The sequence below is a fragment of the Macrotis lagotis genome, chromosome X (genome assembly GCF_037893015.1).
Source record: "Macrotis lagotis isolate mMagLag1 chromosome X, bilby.v1.9.chrom.fasta, whole genome shotgun sequence".
Taxonomy (NCBI): Eukaryota; Metazoa; Chordata; class Mammalia; order Peramelemorphia; family Peramelidae; genus Macrotis; species Macrotis lagotis.
Window position 1 is genome coordinate 217889227 of NC_133666.1, and position 15241 is coordinate 217904467.

The 15241-nt window shown below is 34.3% G+C and overlaps 1 protein-coding gene across 1 annotated transcript in view; it reads left to right on the forward strand.

Moving 5' to 3' along the window:
- The window catches only part of ELL2 (elongation factor for RNA polymerase II 2), a 95099-nt gene that overhangs the window by 63952 nt on the left and 15906 nt on the right, over positions 1-15241 (forward strand). The window contains exons 4-7 of the mRNA XM_074202729.1: positions 350-513; positions 7058-7317; positions 11984-12108; positions 12275-12368. Of these exons, the coding sequence (XP_074058830.1) occupies positions 350-513; positions 7058-7317; positions 11984-12108; positions 12275-12368 (643 nt within the window). The remainder of the gene's footprint in view (positions 1-349; positions 514-7057; positions 7318-11983; positions 12109-12274; positions 12369-15241) is intronic.

Sequence of the window (15241 nt, forward strand, 5' to 3'; positions counted from 1 at the left end):
AGTATTTGCCAATTATTCAATTCAGTGCTAAAGATCTATCATGTAAAGAGAGAGTTTATTAAAAGTCATTTTTAAGCATAGTCCTCATTTCATGTCTACTAAGAATAAGGAGTAGAGGAATCTTAACATGTGATACTCATGTGTTGCTATAGAACTAGAGTAACCCTATATGGCTCTACTTCTCTAGAAATACTTTACCAGCAGTTATCTTACCCATTCTAATCAGAGTACAAAAGAAGAAAATATTAGAAATTAGAGGAAGATGGAAACCTTTAGCTTGCATCTCCTGATGAAAAAAAAATAAGTTTTAAATGCTCATCTCTTACAAAGTTACTTTGTTATTCTGCAGTTCTGGTGCCTCACAGCTCAATTGCCTGGGATTTATACAAGATAAAATTACAGTTTGTGCAACAAATGACTCCTATCAAATGACAAGAGAACGAATGACCCAGGCAGAAGAGGAATCCCGTAACCGAAGTGCAAAGGTTATAAAACCTGGTGGACCATTTGTAGGTGTGTATAAGCTTCCTTTTTTAACCCCTCCCACAAAGAGTATTTGAAGTAACTTAGGTTGTCAGGCATAAATTGCACTTCCATTATTAGCTTGCTAAATCAAAGAAGATCATTGTCAGGAAAAATGGGTGTGCAAATGTGAAATAGTTTTATACTATCTTATAAAAATTATTCCATAAGAATACCATGTTGTTTTTTTAATTATTTAATTGTTGAAAGTGATTTTTTCTATAGTTTATTTTCCAAACTATTCCTAGTGGAGCTAGTTGCTTTAGTTCCTGAGATCTGAGAAAGTGACATAGGAGGTAGGAACTATGTAATTTTAATAATAAAAAATTTGGGATGGTTCGGGTTTTACAGTTTGATAATTATTTTTAAAATAAAAAATTTCTCTTAATAGATTGGGGGATGTGGTTTAATGACTCATCATTGCAGACTTTTTGTTGCATTTTCAGAGGACACTTAGAAAGGAATTTTTATCTCTAAGAGCTACCTATTACAAAGCCTCAGGGTACAGGCACTAAAGGATTGAAATCTAATTACTCTTTGGAACTATCATCTAGTGTTCTGGTGCATTTTTCTATCTGTCAAGCAAGAGAATGGCTAAAAATTCAAACTTTCTCAATTCCATTCAACATAATCACCAGAACAAGGGGCTGTGAGAGGGGCTTTGTCTTGACATAGAGAAAGGAGTAGATATCAGACATGATGGTATATTAATTTTTATGACTATTAATACTTCAAGGAGTTAGGATGTCAATTTTAAACAGCACAAGTGTACTTTTTTAAAAAGTGAAGCATTATTAATTTCAAAACTTAAATTCTAGCAGTGACAGTCTCTCTGAGGACCAAGCCCCTTAATCTTCATCTTTCCATGGCTGAGTATAATTCTGCTTCTGTGTTTTTCCTTCTATGTGTGAACCAGCTACAATGCAATCAGTGTTTAGTAACTACACTTCTGTCATTAATAGGCATTTTTTTGGAACAAGGCCAATGCTCCTGGGAACTAGTGCTTAGCTTAGATACACTAGTTTGGTTTAACAACAATTTATAACTTCCCCAGGTGTCTGTACACATAGGACCAAGTTCTCTCTTCAGCAGGCAGCCACCAAAGAGCATTTTTTCCCCTCTTCTAATGAGTGAAATAATTTTTATCACCTTACTCCTTTATCCCTAAAATTGACTTAATTAAATTTATGTACCAATTGTCAGTCTACACAGATTATTTTTAAGATTCACAATATAGTATTTATTTCATTTTATCTCCCCTGCCCTTTTAACTTGATGGAACACTAGAGTCAAGATATTGTAGATCACTTTATTCAACATGTCCTAAAATTTTTATTATTAAAGTTCAAGTGAAATATATTTTAATTTTGTAAGGGGCTCTGGAACAGGAATGGAGGTAGATAGAAATGGAAATGTAGGGGGAGGAAGGGAAACAGAGCCAGTTGAAAATGCTTTGAAAAATTTTTTTGATTATAAAACAGAAATTCACTGGGACTAGAGGGGAGGAGTGAGTGAAGAAGGCTCAAAAGGAATATAATTGCTAATCAGAGATGATTTCCCAATTAGAATCTTTGACTTCACATTGAAATGTTTTGGAGGTTTTTAAATAGACTTCAACTGCTAAAGACTTCTTGTTTGTCCAAAAGTGCTTTGTGTTTAGCATGCAAGGGAGGTTTGAAACATCTAGGTTCCTACAAATACAATGCAAGTTCCATACTATGTAATGGTATTAAAAAGCAACTGAGTTTCTTCAGCCTTCAAACAAAAAGGACATTGTAGCTTGGTGTCATCTTAAGGACTCAGGAGATTTAAGGTTTTTGAATATGATGTTTCCATGAAGATCAACAAACACTGTGTCTGCTATTTTTAATTATGACTGCACTCAACCATTCCAAAGTTAAGAGCTGTTATCTACCTTGCTATTAACAATATCCCTTGGAAACATTTTCTAGGACCTTTGGTTAGACCATTCTTCTATTAGAGCTAGAAATCAGTAGCATCTTCATAACATCTCTCATATCCCCAGCACTCCCACCTCCCTAACACTGCCACCACCCTGGTGCAAGCTCTTATCATTTCAGACCAGAATATTGTGAGAACTTGCTTGTTGGTCTCCCTGCCCTAAACCCATCCTCCACCCAGCCCAGGATCTAACTATTCAGTAAACTCCAGTGCTCCCAACACTGGTAGGATCAAATATAAAGTTCCTTGTTTGACCTTCAGAGTTGCTTGTCCCCTGCCAGTTTTCTAACACCTTCTGCCACCCTTCTCTCCATACTCTGTTCCTCTCCATATTCTTCCTTTGCTGTTCCTCAATCAAAACTTTCCAACTCCTATTTTTGTGGACTGTCCCCCATTCACAAAGTGCTCCTCCCTCCTCTTCAAGTCCCAGCTACAATCTCACTTCCTTCAATGCTAATACATTCCTTCTATGGAGTATCTTTAATTTACCCTGAATATGTCTTGTTTGTTCATAATCATTTTCCTATTGTCTTCCTTATTAGAACATCAGCTCCTGGACTGTCTTTTGTCTTTGTTAACAGAACAGGTGTTTTAATAAATGCTTATAGACTATTAACTTCTCAAACTTTTTCCTCATCCTCACTGAACCTAACTCCTTACAATTACCCATTCAATATTCTTTCATGTCTTTAAATACTGTTGTTAGAGCTTTTCTCAGCTTCTCTTCTCCAGGCTAAATGACCTGAAGTCCTTTTAACCTTTCTTTGTAAGGCATGTATGCCAACCCTCTAATCATTTTCATTGCTCTCTTCTGAATCCTCTCCAGTTCTTCTCATCTCTGAGTTCAAAACTGGACAGACTATTTTTATCATAATGCTTTTTAAGAGGTCCATATTACTATCTCATTTATATTCAATCCTCATGCCATCACATCTCTTTCAGTCATATTTCTAATTATCTTTTCTGCATCATCCTATTTCAACCAATTTATCAAGTTATTTCAGATTCCTGTCTCTTCTTAAATGCTAGCTAACCACCCAAATTTTGTCATCAGCAAATAGTCCTTGAAACAGTTGTGCAGTCTTCATAAAACTGAATGTTCCTCAACTATTTTGCCAGGGAGAACCAAGTTCAAAGTCAATACAATGATACCACAAAAACCAAAAGTTTTTTTTTTCACAGAAAATCTATCAGGAAATGAAGTGGATTTGAGAAAGTTCTGATCTCAGGTGACAGTACCCAGGGATTCAGTCTCCAATAGAGGATTCTAAAAAGTGAACCAAGGCTTATAGAACAGTAGCTCCTGGGAGCCAAGAGAAACACACTTCCATATCACTGAGTAGAGGCTTATCCCACAAAGACAGGAATGACCTATCTAGATTGAAAGGTCTGAGAATCCACAGCATGAATGGGAGAGGATAGAGATATTAGAAGGCAATCCATGTTCTTATTCCTTCTATAGTATTTCTGCTTTTAATAACAAAATTTCCCACAAGGGCATCTTTGTTATTTAGACATATACTCTTTGTAAAAAGAATTTTGTGCAAAGCTCTTTTTGCCAGTCTATCAAATTTCTAAATATTTTAAGAGGAAAATAATATGTTGATTTTTTTAGCCTTATCCATGTGATCTGATTAATGCTTATAATATATTTTATATAGTTATATTTTCTAAGTGTGCATTTTATTGACCATTAATTTTTTAGATAAGTAAATATAACCAATATAATGTTCAAGTTTATGCCTTCCTATTTTCTCCCTTTTAAAAATGTGCCATCAGTGTTTGTTTATATGTATTTGTTGCCTTTCAAAAAATTAACGTCATTTAGTTGTACTGAATAACCTAAGTGCTTATATGTTTATTGAGCCATCTTATGTTATGCTGTTTACAGCAACTCCATACTGTTCTAGTCATTGTTTTTAATAGAACATTGGTTCTATATTGCCAAAGCGCGAGCACACACACACACACAAAATTTCAAAAAGCCATTTGGCAGTATCTAATGTATCTAATCTCTTTCTGGAACATGGTTCTTTGTCTCTGTTTCATCTTGCCTATTTGATAATTGTTAGACCTGGAATGAATCTCTTACTCTCCATCCCATATTGAGTGGAAGGTCAGTAAACTCTTGGATACCTGGTTTATGTATCCATCTTAATTTAGTAAAATATGGATTCAGATGAGTAGTTCCCAGGTCACACAATACAGTTAGATCCACTGCTACAGAGCTCTAGGGATTGATTAGAAGTTGGATCTGGAAAGAGAATTGGGTTCTCCCACAGGTTTCATTAAAGGGACTTTTCTGAGGTTAAAAAAAATTGTTTTTCACCGCTACCACCATTACTCCATCCCTTGTCCTTAATACTTTATTTTTTGATTGTCTTGTAAATTATAATGTTTTCTTTCTTCCATTATTTTTCTTAAATTGAATAAGAAACTTAGGAGTGTATGAAAGGATATGCAAATATTCTTTGAATATAACTCACAATTTTTACATGATAGGTTATGATTTCAGATTAGACAACTGGTTGTAACAACTAGATTAAGAAGTGTAAAATTATTCTAAGGAAAAGGGACCAGGGTGCCTGGTCAGCACTAGACACCTGCCTAGACCTTTCTACTTTGTCAATACTACCCTGACTATCACTCCTGTACCCTCTTAACCAAACTCCACTGCCTGTCCTCAGTGAAGATAGTGCCATGAAGAAAGTTAAAGCTAAACCAGGACCCTGGCCTCCATTACTACCTTGAGGAGAAAGAAGCATGTGTATTAAGAGTGGATGGAACTCTTATCATGCAATGAAGTCTTGGCAATTTTTATGCTTGTTAACATTTATCTTCCTCTCAACCATGAAGCTGTACCTATTTACTTTGGTAGGATGTGCTTAGCTAAGATTAGGGATAGAAAGGTTTGCTTTTGTCATTGTTAGAAATTTATTGTTTATTTCCAAACACTCTGATGATCTCTAAAATTGCAAGGGAAAGTAAAAAAAGATTTTAAAAACACATAGTTCTTTCCCACAATCAGTCCTTAAGACCTTTCCACCTTTCTGTTGAGGGTCTTTGTTGTGTACCTTGTGGAATGATTTTTTGTCATTAATCATGACCAGATGCTAAAATGAAAAGCAGTTATAGAAAGAGATTCTTTGATCATGCAAACTTAACTTTGGTCAAGATAATTTAAAAAAGGCCATCTCTCTACACCAGTTCTCCTCCTTACCCTTCATACTCTAACCACAATTAGAAAGAACATACTGACAAGATCATTAGAGATTTCATTGAAGACTCCAGCATTTACTTTTCCTTCTGAAATATTTGAAGCCAGTTAGTCTTATTTGTAACTCAGAGGTCCAATATGTTGGACTGTTATTTAAAAATCCAAACAGCTAGTTAGCTAACAGCATAGGCATGGCTGTTCTCCAGGCAGTTTGGGGGACAGGGAATCAAAGTTGGATAAGCCCCAGATACACAAAAATCACAGTGAGGAAATTTTTTTCCCCAAAAAACTTTTGCTCAGTAAATTGTGATAGTATACAATACCTATATTCAGTCAAGCCTGCTCTATTTTTTCAATATATATTTGATACTGGATCTGGGGACATCTCCTGTCATTCTGATTTGTATCTTGCCACTGGCCCAAGACCCAGATGACTCCCAAAGAGAAAATGAGACTGGTGACTTTGCACACAGCCTTCCCTCACTTAAATGCAATTCATGGCACCACCTTTTAGAACAGAGGACAAACATCAACACCAATAAATAATTATTGAATAACTAGAAATAAATCAGAATTTAGTGAGATGTAGGTTCTTATATTTTATGTGATCTACATAAAGATATTAGGAAATATCTCCTTTTTCTTTTTGTTGAGGCATAAACTATTTACTATCCTTCCATTGCTGAAGAATGGAGATTTTCTTATTTGGCTATTTATGAAATTTTTATTTGAGCTTCCAGAATTTCCAGCTCTATCATTAAGAATATATAATTAGTAGATAGTAGTCCTATAGTTTGTGCCTTTAATAAAGAGGTTAATTTAACATATACATAACAATTTTAAGTAATTTTACTATGGGATTTTTCTAGATTTATGTACATTACAGAGAAAAACAACTACATTATAGAAGTTGATATTTTCATATGCAGTCTTTTTTGTGGTTTTTATTTGTATATTCTTCTATTGATAATTATGTTCTTTTTTAAAAAAAAGGATATTGAACTGGGAGTAAAGAATTTTGGACAAAACACATTAATTCTCTGGACCTCAAAAATTGAACTAATATGATCTCATTAGATATAATCTAATGAATGAGTCCAACTGAACCTGAACTGACAGAGAAATTCTTGAAATTTTTTCTTTTTTGCCTCAAAACTGAAAAATAAACAAACAACACTAATTCAGACCCTTGTCCAGCAAATTCATGCTCTGTCATGTTCCAAATGCTTCTTCACCTTTTTTTTAGGGTAATCAGGTTCTAGATAAAACACTGAACTGTGTTTTATGAAAATACCTCAGAATAGATGCTCATCCTCACATTCAGAAACTGACTACTGTCTTTTCCACTGGACCTAGGTAAAAGAGTGCAAATTCGGAAAGCACCTCAAGTTGTTCCCGATGCCGTACCTGAGAGGAAAAGATCAACTCCTATTAACCCTGCTAATACAATACGAAAGATCCATTTAAACAACAATGTTTCTCAGCGGCCCTATCGAGACAGGGTGATTCACCTCCTGGCACTGAAGACATACAAGAAACCAGAACTCCTTGCTCGATTACAGAAAGATGGCGTTAATCAAAAAGACAAGAACTCCCTTGGAGCCATCCTTCAACAGGTGAGACCAGTTTAATCTGTGGTCATGCCTTTACCTTCTCATCTTCTAGAGAAATCCTCAACTTCAGTTAACATGGCATGTTCCTCTTTAAAATAGAGAATTGTCAGGCTCAATATATTAAAATGGGTCAGTTCAGAAAATATAACTTATTTATGTAAATTTGAACTGGGGGGGTAGTCATTTAATTCATAAATGAAATAGAAAACATGTAGTTATTGTCCTGGACAGTCTAGACTAAAAGAATAAACAGGCCTCACATTTCAGTGAGGTGCTGGGAAAATGGGTCCCTGGGGCAGCTTCAGTTTTCTGATCTGTAAAATGGAAGTGGTGAACCTAAATGACCTCAAAGTCCCATCTATCTCTAAATTATATTCTAGAAAATGTAAGCAAGAAAGTATTTTGTACTTAATTGCTTGAATAATTGTCCCAGTTTCCATTGACACAAAATATATTATTAAAATTACAAATCAGTTTGGAATATGGATTATTCTCTATTGCTATTTTTATCTCCCTTTCTATTAACAACATGTACTAGGCTTCATTTTTCTGCAAATAAAACAGATTTAGATTGTGAATTTGGAGGGAGCTTGAAGTGACCATTAGTGTTATAATATTATAACATCATAATCCTAAATTTGAATCTAGTATTAAAATGTTTTCTTAAATTGATAGTATTTATTAACCTCTTAATTTATGAAACTATTCAAGTTTGAATAGCAGTCAGACCTTTCATTATGGTTATGGGTGTGGGACTTGTTACCCTCTAAAAGCAATTTCACTTTAGGAGTAGCTATTAAATTTCTCTAAAAATTTTTTAACAGGTTTTAATCTATTACTCTGAAGATTAAAAACTTTTTATTCTCTCATTCGATGTTTAATATGTTTGTGGAGTTAGCTATGAAATGATAAGCAGAATTAGAGAAGAGCATGTTGAACCCTCACTTTGTTCCATCCTAACTTATATTAAATCATTGAGGTGTTAGATGATTTGAGTATTTTTAAAGACAATCCAAGAAACAAGATCAGTTTAAATTCATAGGCCGAAGAGTTCTTTGGGGTTAAGATGTGTACTACAGGCAGTTTACAAATCAAACAGATAAAATAATTGCATTTGGAGTACAGAGGTAGTGATAATATGAGTAACAAGATGGATAAACATGGTATTGATAAGCCCCAAGTATGGTACATGTGCATATTTATATACAAAGATCTCTAAAACCTTGAGTATGCATTAAAACTTGGATGAATGGATCATTGAGGGAGTTGTTTGGGGATTTCTAATAAATGGAGACCCCACGCGTTGTGATTTTTGACTCTATTTGAATTAAATTGAAACCATAAAGAGTAATAATATTATGAGAGCCTAGGCAAAACAGAAATGGAAGAAATTAATAGGAAATGAATTTCCTTTAAATTAGCCATGTAAGCCTCCCATCCTCTTTCTCCTAGCCTCCAATACACAGCAGTGTTGATTTCCTCTCAGTATCTTTCCTAAGAAGACTAGAAGTTCCCTAAGCATAGCCAGATTCACTTTTGTCTTTTTTGTCCTTCAGTGCTTTACATTGAATGGACACTTAAATACTTACATATCACATTACATTTTGTTGAATTAAACCTGCCTGTCTATGCTGCCCATAACTATATTGGTTAAAATTTCACTACTTTTCCTTTTTCTCTGATATCCATGGAAATGGATACTAAGCTTTCTCCAAAAGATATGTAAAAGGTGGGGTGCCTAGGTGGCACAGTGGATAGAGCACCAGCCCTGGAGTACCTGGGTTCAAATCCGGTCTCAGACACTTAATAATTACCTAGCTGTGTGGCCTTGGGCAAGCCACTTAACCCCATTTGCCTTGCAAAAAAACCTAAAAAAAAAAACCAACCAAAAGATATGTAAAAGATCCAAGAGAAAAAGATCAAGGGATTGTCCACAAACAGGTTAATCATCTCCTGAGTAAAAAGAAAGTTGAAAAATTGCCTAAACTAATCCTGTTCCTCCTCTGCCAATAGGGATGTTTGCTGATTTGTTGCTCAACCTGATTATTACATTCATCCTTTGAAAAGTTGTTAATTCAGTGAGTTGATAGCTCTTCAAGATAAACTTGCAGCTGAGAAGATTTATGCCTAAATTTAAAATTAGCTTAATATTTTGAGGAATTTTGATACTTTATTCCTGATTCAAAAAACATGGATTACTTTGTTCTTAATTTTTCCTTATAACTCTTTAGAAAATATTCTTATGTGACTATATTCCATATGTTAAAGTCCAAGCTTATAATTAGGAAAGAAATAACTGAAGCAATTTATCTTATAATCCAACAGTAAAGCAATCTTTGATAGCTAGATAATCAAAGCCAAAAGAAAATCATTAGATTTACCTACTCAAAATCCCTGAGCATTCAGCTTAGGTTTTCATTTTGCTTTACTAGAATAAACTCAGATTTACCCCCCCCTTTTTTTAACCTTTTTAAGCTTGTGATTTTATTTTTGTAATGTGGGAACTCTTTCTTACCAATAGCAGCAGATCTTCTGTAACTTCCACTCTTAGGAAGTTGTCTATGGTAATGAAAGATTAAATGACTTTTCAACAGGGAAGATCCTGGAATGATTGAAAGGCAAAACTTGAATCCAGGTCCTCCAGAGTCCAAGTTCTATCTTCTCTTTAAAGTTAAAATAACTGATGTTGTTTTCAAAAGAGAATATCAAAAATTATGATACTCTTCAATAAAATTTTAAAACAAAAAATACAAATAAAGAAATAATATTTTGTCAATTTTTTAGAACAATATCTTTTCCTGTACCTGAAAATAAAATTTCTTTTTTTAATAACCTAAGGTTTGTTGACCATTCAATAGAGGCATGATATTCCAACTTGTAAATCATACTTGAACTTTGATCATGACCTGAATGATTTTGGCACTGTATTTCCCTGTTTCTGTATTCAGGGTAACCAGAGATTCAGCTACAGACACTTATGGAGGATGGAAGTCATAAATTTCATAAAGGATAGTAGAAAGCCTGAAAATTTCCTAATGGAAAACAGGAATTGCATTGTAAAAATCTGGTGACCTTGCATACAAATATTGTAGATGTAACTTAATGTAAACATGGATTTTCTACCACAATTAGTAGTTTACATCAGTTTTCATATTATCATATACAAATGACATAATAAGGTCATGTGCTGAACTTGGAATTGGGAAGGTCTGTATTCAGAAAATGCCTCTGAGAACAGGTATACGATCCTGAACAAGTCTTTAACCTCTGTGCCTTAGTAATCTCCTTAAGTCTAATCTTCCAAGTCAAAAATGGGTTGCAGTTTGCTTTGGTGAAGGGAGTTCCTCCACCGGGCATTCTACCCAATATGCAAATAACAGATCATTCTTTGTATTCATTTCCTTGTCATCAGTACATAAACTATATAAATTTCAACTGTTAGAATGAGAGTTAAGGATATTTGATAGGTGACTTGAAAATTACAATCTACCCCCCCCCAAAATAGGGATTTCATTGTAAAATGACAGTAAGCTATACCTAATTCAATCTAGAAAAAATAACTTCTGGTAATTAATTAATTCTGTAAGTCATGCGTTTGTACAGATAATGGAATCAAGGGATTGTGAAAATAAGCAGGTAGAAGCAAAAAAGGTTTTAAAAATTGATAAATTTACATCTCTATACTAACTTTTACCTGTTCATTATTATATTGTACCTATAGTGCTCCTGGAATGATTCCATTAACTACTGGAGGAAAGGAGGTAGTTATTTCAAATCCATTTAAATATCTATGGAAGCTTGAGTAGTATATAGCAAACAAGTTTTCAGGCTTGGTAAAATATAGACATTAACACTGTAGCATTGATTCTTCTAGGGTGAGGTTATTCCTGGACTATGGCCAAAGGAATATTTCTTAATGTGAAAGTTTAATGAGCTTTAATTTAATTCAAATTTTGAATTGTTTTGTGTCCTTATAAGGTATATGTCTGTGGGGGGAACATAGATAATTTGAGAATTAACTCTCTTTGGAGAGTACTACTACTACTATAGCTAGACATTTAGAGAAATATCGCTAAACATAACTGCTGCCTGTGGTTCAAAAAATGAAAATAAATGTATCTAAGAAATACATCCTAATGATATTTTCCTACATATCTCTGTAAATCATAATAATATAAGAGAAAAAGCCTTTCAGGAAGAAAATATTTAGATGCCCACAAAAGGAAAAAAATGAGTTTCTAAAAGAAAATAAATGGGTATCAAGTACCAAATTAGCCATCTCGTATATGGCTTTTAAGTGTAAATCTTAAAAATTGCTACTGGTTCTATTCTTTCTTGATCAGTTCATTCTTTGTGACTCCATTTGGAGTTTTCTTGGCAAAAATACTAGAGTGGTTTGCCATTTCCTTCTCCAGCTCGTTTTACTGATGAGGAACTAAAGCAAACAGGGTCACACAGCTAGATTCTCAGGTTAGATTTGAGCCGGGATCTTTCTGACTCCAGGTTGAGCATTCACTGCACCACTTAGCTGCCTCTAAAATTAACTAGAATAAACTTAGGTTTTTGAATGCCAAATAGAGAACTTTATAATTAATCCTGGAGATGACAGGAAACCGGTGGAGTTTCTTTTACAAATCTAATATTATTTTTCTTCTTTTCTCTGCTGTAGGTAGCTAACCTGAATCCTAAGGACCTCTCTTATACCTTAAAGGATTATGTATTTAAAGAGCTCCAAAAAGATTGGCCGGGATACAATGAAATAGACAGACAGTCTTTGGAGTTAGTATTATCTCGGTAAGTTATTTTGTTGCTTTTTAAGGGGAAGAATAAAATTATAACAACAAGCAGTGTCAATATTGTTTTGATTTGGGGAATGGGGAGAAGAAATAGGGGGTAAGCTTGCTCTTTCAAATCTTGGTTAAATCTTTAGTGTAACCTGAAACATGTATGTCCTTTACAGAAAATTAAATCCATCTCCTCAGAATGCTACCAGCACCAGCGGTTCAGAATCTCCTATATGTTCTAGTAAAGATGCTGCATCTTCTCCTTCTCAGGTATTTCATAAAATCATAGAATCATAGAATGTTTGAGCTGAAAAGGACCTTGGAGATCATCAAGTCTAACTCATATTTGTAGAAAATGAAGGCTTTTACAGGAAGTGATTGCTGGAGGAGGAACCAGAACTAGGACTAAAACCCAGTTCCTTGGCTCCCAGTCCAGGCCTCTTTCCACTCCCAATAGTGTCTTAACAGAAATACTTCACTTTGACCCTCTAGTGCAACAAACAGATTTTTATGGTGGTTGTTCTAAAGCCTATTATAATAGGATTTTCTTCTATTCCATTTAATAACTGACTAGATGACTCCTAAGTCCCTTCCAGTCCCATGATTCTGTGATTTACTCTAGGAAATTCAGGAAATTTTATCTTAACTAGAAATGTGTATGACCTTAATTTTCTTGAAACCCTTTTAGTGATTTTCTTAAAAGCCCTAAATTAAGGATCATAAAGAAAAAGTGGTTAAAAAAATATTGTATGCTGCTGCCTTAAAGAAAGCTAAATGATGTAAATCTAAGAAGGTGACTATATTACAGAATAGCTTGTTTTGTAAAAGCATGTACCTGAAAATACTTTTTAAAAATGAACTTCCCTTGAATATGTAAATGAAGCTATACTCCCCTTGGGTGGGCTGATCTCTGGTGCAAATTGCCACCCCTTAACACCTCACCCTGATTCTTTGTCATTTCTTGCTAATAAATATTCTGTAGATAATGCACTAAAACTGCTGGAAACCTTCCTTTATACATTTAAAGCATAATTAACTTTTTGTTGAGCTTTATTTTCATATTCTTTTTTTAGGAAAGAAAAATAATATCAAGTAAGTTGTTTTTAATATGCTGGCAGGTTCAAAGAAAATATTTTCCCATATGTTCCAGGATGGAGAAAAATGTTGAGCCTGAATTACAAGACAATAAAAAATTTTTTTCTTTTTTCATTTTTCTTTTTGTTTTTGTCTTAGAAGCATTGAGGATCACTGTTATTAGAAGTCTGACACTGAACAGAAGGTCACAAATAACCATTTGCCATGCCTTTCCACTCCCAGAGGCCAGTCAGGCTGTCACCTCTCTGAACTGGGGTATCCCAGAGGATCCCCTCTAGCTGGAATTACACTCCAGTGAAGTAGACCTAATCCAGAAGGAGGAAGATCAGAGCAATTCTGGGTTAAATCAGAACCAATTTTCCTGAGGCTGAACATAATTTGTTTCTGTTCAAGTCTTGTGAACAAATTTGAGTGTTTATTCTTGGCAGTTGACCCAGATCCTTGGTGATACTGATGACCAGAATATACCTCCCACTCTCAGCACACATGCCCAGAACTGGGAATAGAAGTGACCTGTGGTAAAGAGTAATGAAGCATGCCTTGGTAAATGGCAGCTATCAATTCATCTTCATCATTCTCCCAGGAGCATAACTTCTCCATCTTCTTATTGAGAAATTTATCCTAAACTAGGAGCATAGGAGAAAAGAAAACTTTTGATTTCTGGCTTTGTTTCTGATTTAGAGTTTTAACCAGATAGCAAATAACTTTATGATACTACTTATACTCTAATCTAATTATATACTGAGAATGATTTGATACTTCATGGTGGCAAATAAATGGTGTTAAATTCTATGAGAGTAGGTGAATGAATTTGTTATTTGTATCACACATGAGCCTCACAGTATCATATTACATTTAATTTTAAACCTATAAATTGTACTTTGAACCTTCTTGCTTCCTTTTTTATTTAAAAGCCCCTCTTTTTTTATATAGTATTTTTCTGAGTTATGGACCCCTTTGGCAGACTGGTGAATCCTGCAGATTCCTTCTCAAAAAGTTATTTTTAAGTACCTGAAAGAAATGCTCACTTTCTCTTAGAGGTTAATCAAAATGGAGGTATAATTTTTATTCCATTCAGCTTCACCAACCCTTTGAAATCTGCCTGTGATCAGTGGACCCTAGGTTAAGAACCCCTAGTATATATAAATGAATCAATCTTTGTGACAGATATTCTCCTGGTTTGAGTCAAAAGGATTTCCTTTCATTTTTCTGATGTCACTTAGATATCTCTTATAGCCTAAAAGCAGCTTTATGGTGCCATGAATAAAGCACTATGCTTATGCATAAGTCCCTGAATTCAAATATATTCTTAGATATTTAGTAGTTATGTGGGCACATCTTTTAACTGCTTACCTATAAAGTAAGGATGATAATAGCAGCTATTTGTGAGACTTGTGAGAATAATGTTGTGAATAAAATAATATTTATAAAGCTCTTTCTAAACCTTGAAGTACTATAAAAATGCTAGCTATTATTACTATTATAATTTAGTAAGGGGCAGCTAAGTGGCATAGTAGACAACACTGGAGTTAGGAAACTTTGAGTTCAAATTTGGGCTCAGACACTTAATAATTACTATTGTGACCTTGGGCAAGTCACTTAACCCCATTGCCTTGCAAAAAAAAACTTAGTGACAAAATATTTGAGTAAAAAAAGCAGTAGTTTCAATAAAGATGAGAACTTAAGAAATTACTATTACAATCATTTCCTTTTCCAAAATAGGTAAAATAATAAATAAGAGCTATAATCTTTATTTTAAAGCTGGAACCTTTTCATACTAGGGGAGAGACTAAGTAGGTGCTGGTATTACCTTTTGTCAGTTCTTACTAGTTCTCACAGGGAGAAATGGTATAAATTTCTTCCTCTTCATACTGTCTAAAACTGGGTCAACCACGTCTAGCAGTACTGGACTCCTTGCTTTATTTAGTGCTATTACTGTTCCCTAAGATCTCTGTGACAGAGGCATTTACAGAGAGGTGGTGGTCTAATCAGATGGATCTGAATATAATCACCTAAGAAAAATGTTCATGAGCCAAACTGCTAAATGA